Consider the following 1,150-nt stretch of genomic DNA (forward strand, 5'->3'; position numbering starts at 1 on the left):
GCATAGCTTGCCTTCTGGTGCATTGAGATGCATGGTTTCAATGGGACCTATAAAAGCGTAGCGCATGCCCAAGCCCTCAGACATCACCAGATCAATGTCCTTCACTGAAATCACTCCGTCCTGGATGAGAAGAAAGAGAAGTTCATTTGGCAACTCGCACTGAATTACACGCTTGGATGAAAGACAATGATTCTAAAAGTGGTTTACTGATGTTCTGATCTTCTAATCCTAAAATTACAGCTTCCTGCTTAGTAGTTTGTCCAGTCAACAAGGTTTGGTCCGCCTGATTGAGAGGAAAATGGAGGTTGCCCCCCTTTTGTCCCATCTGAAGAGCACTAAAGCTGCTCCCACTGTATTGGGTTTCTCTTATCATTTAAATCAGTGTCCTCTGAACAATGGGATGGTATGGCAGGGGGAGGCAAGTGTGGTTGTGCCAGGCTTTGGGCCCACTTTGCACTCATATTACCTGTGGCTACAGATACCTGTTTCCTGACGGTGCTGAAATCAAAGCTTGGATACAGAACGGGCAGTGGGGGATGAGTTTAGGAGGGGGACAGGGTGGTCTTTGTTCATTTCCTGCACGCAACAACGAGGCCGTTATCTCGGTGTTGCCAGGCGGCGGACTGGCTGAGGAAACCGAGAAAAGAGGCCTTTCCTCTACGGTAATCACCAGGGGCAGCCATTAGCTTTCCCAGCTGCTCTACTTTCCAGAGCTGGCTCTCTCTCAAAGAACTCAGAGAGGAAGCATGAGTGGATTTGAGCCCCCCCCCCCCAAACTAACCTCTTTTTCCCTAAATAAAACAATTAATTTAAAAGAACACACACACAAAAAATATAAGGCAAGTCCAGGAAAACATAAGTCTGTAAGTATAAAATCTATAGAACTCGACTTTAAAAATCGTATGAGAAACTTACGGAAAGCCTAAGGCATCTTTACACCAAGGACTTAAGGCTGCTCTGTGCCTGCTCAAAATTCAACATAAAAACATAATGCCATATTAAAGCCAGACTAAATTATGCCTTCGGAGCAACATTAGAGTCATAAAGACTCCTAAATGCCACTTCAGAAGCGCTTCTCTGCCAGCTTTGCAGTGTAAGAAAAGGAATAGTTCATCCAAAAATGAAAATTCTGTCATCATTTACTCATCCT

General features: G+C 44.6%; 1 protein-coding gene across 1 annotated transcript in view; it reads right to left on the reverse strand.

Annotated features, from left to right (window-relative positions):
* Positions 1-11: 11 nt before the first annotated feature.
* LOC107576390 (lambda-crystallin-like) overlaps positions 12-1,150 on the reverse strand; it is a gene marked incomplete at its 3' end in the record, with an annotated part of 10,126 nt that continues 8,987 nt past the window's right edge. Inside the window, exon 4 of the mRNA XM_016262574.1 lies at positions 12-192. Coding sequence (XP_016118060.1) covers positions 12-192 — 181 coding nt within the window. The remainder of the gene's footprint in view (positions 193-1,150) is intronic.

The sequence above is a fragment of the Sinocyclocheilus grahami genome, unplaced genomic scaffold (assembly GCF_001515645.1).
Source record: "Sinocyclocheilus grahami isolate Dianchi unplaced genomic scaffold, SAMN03320097.WGS_v1.1 scaffold3622.1, whole genome shotgun sequence".
In the NCBI taxonomy this organism is placed as follows: domain Eukaryota; kingdom Metazoa; phylum Chordata; class Actinopteri; order Cypriniformes; family Cyprinidae; genus Sinocyclocheilus; species Sinocyclocheilus grahami.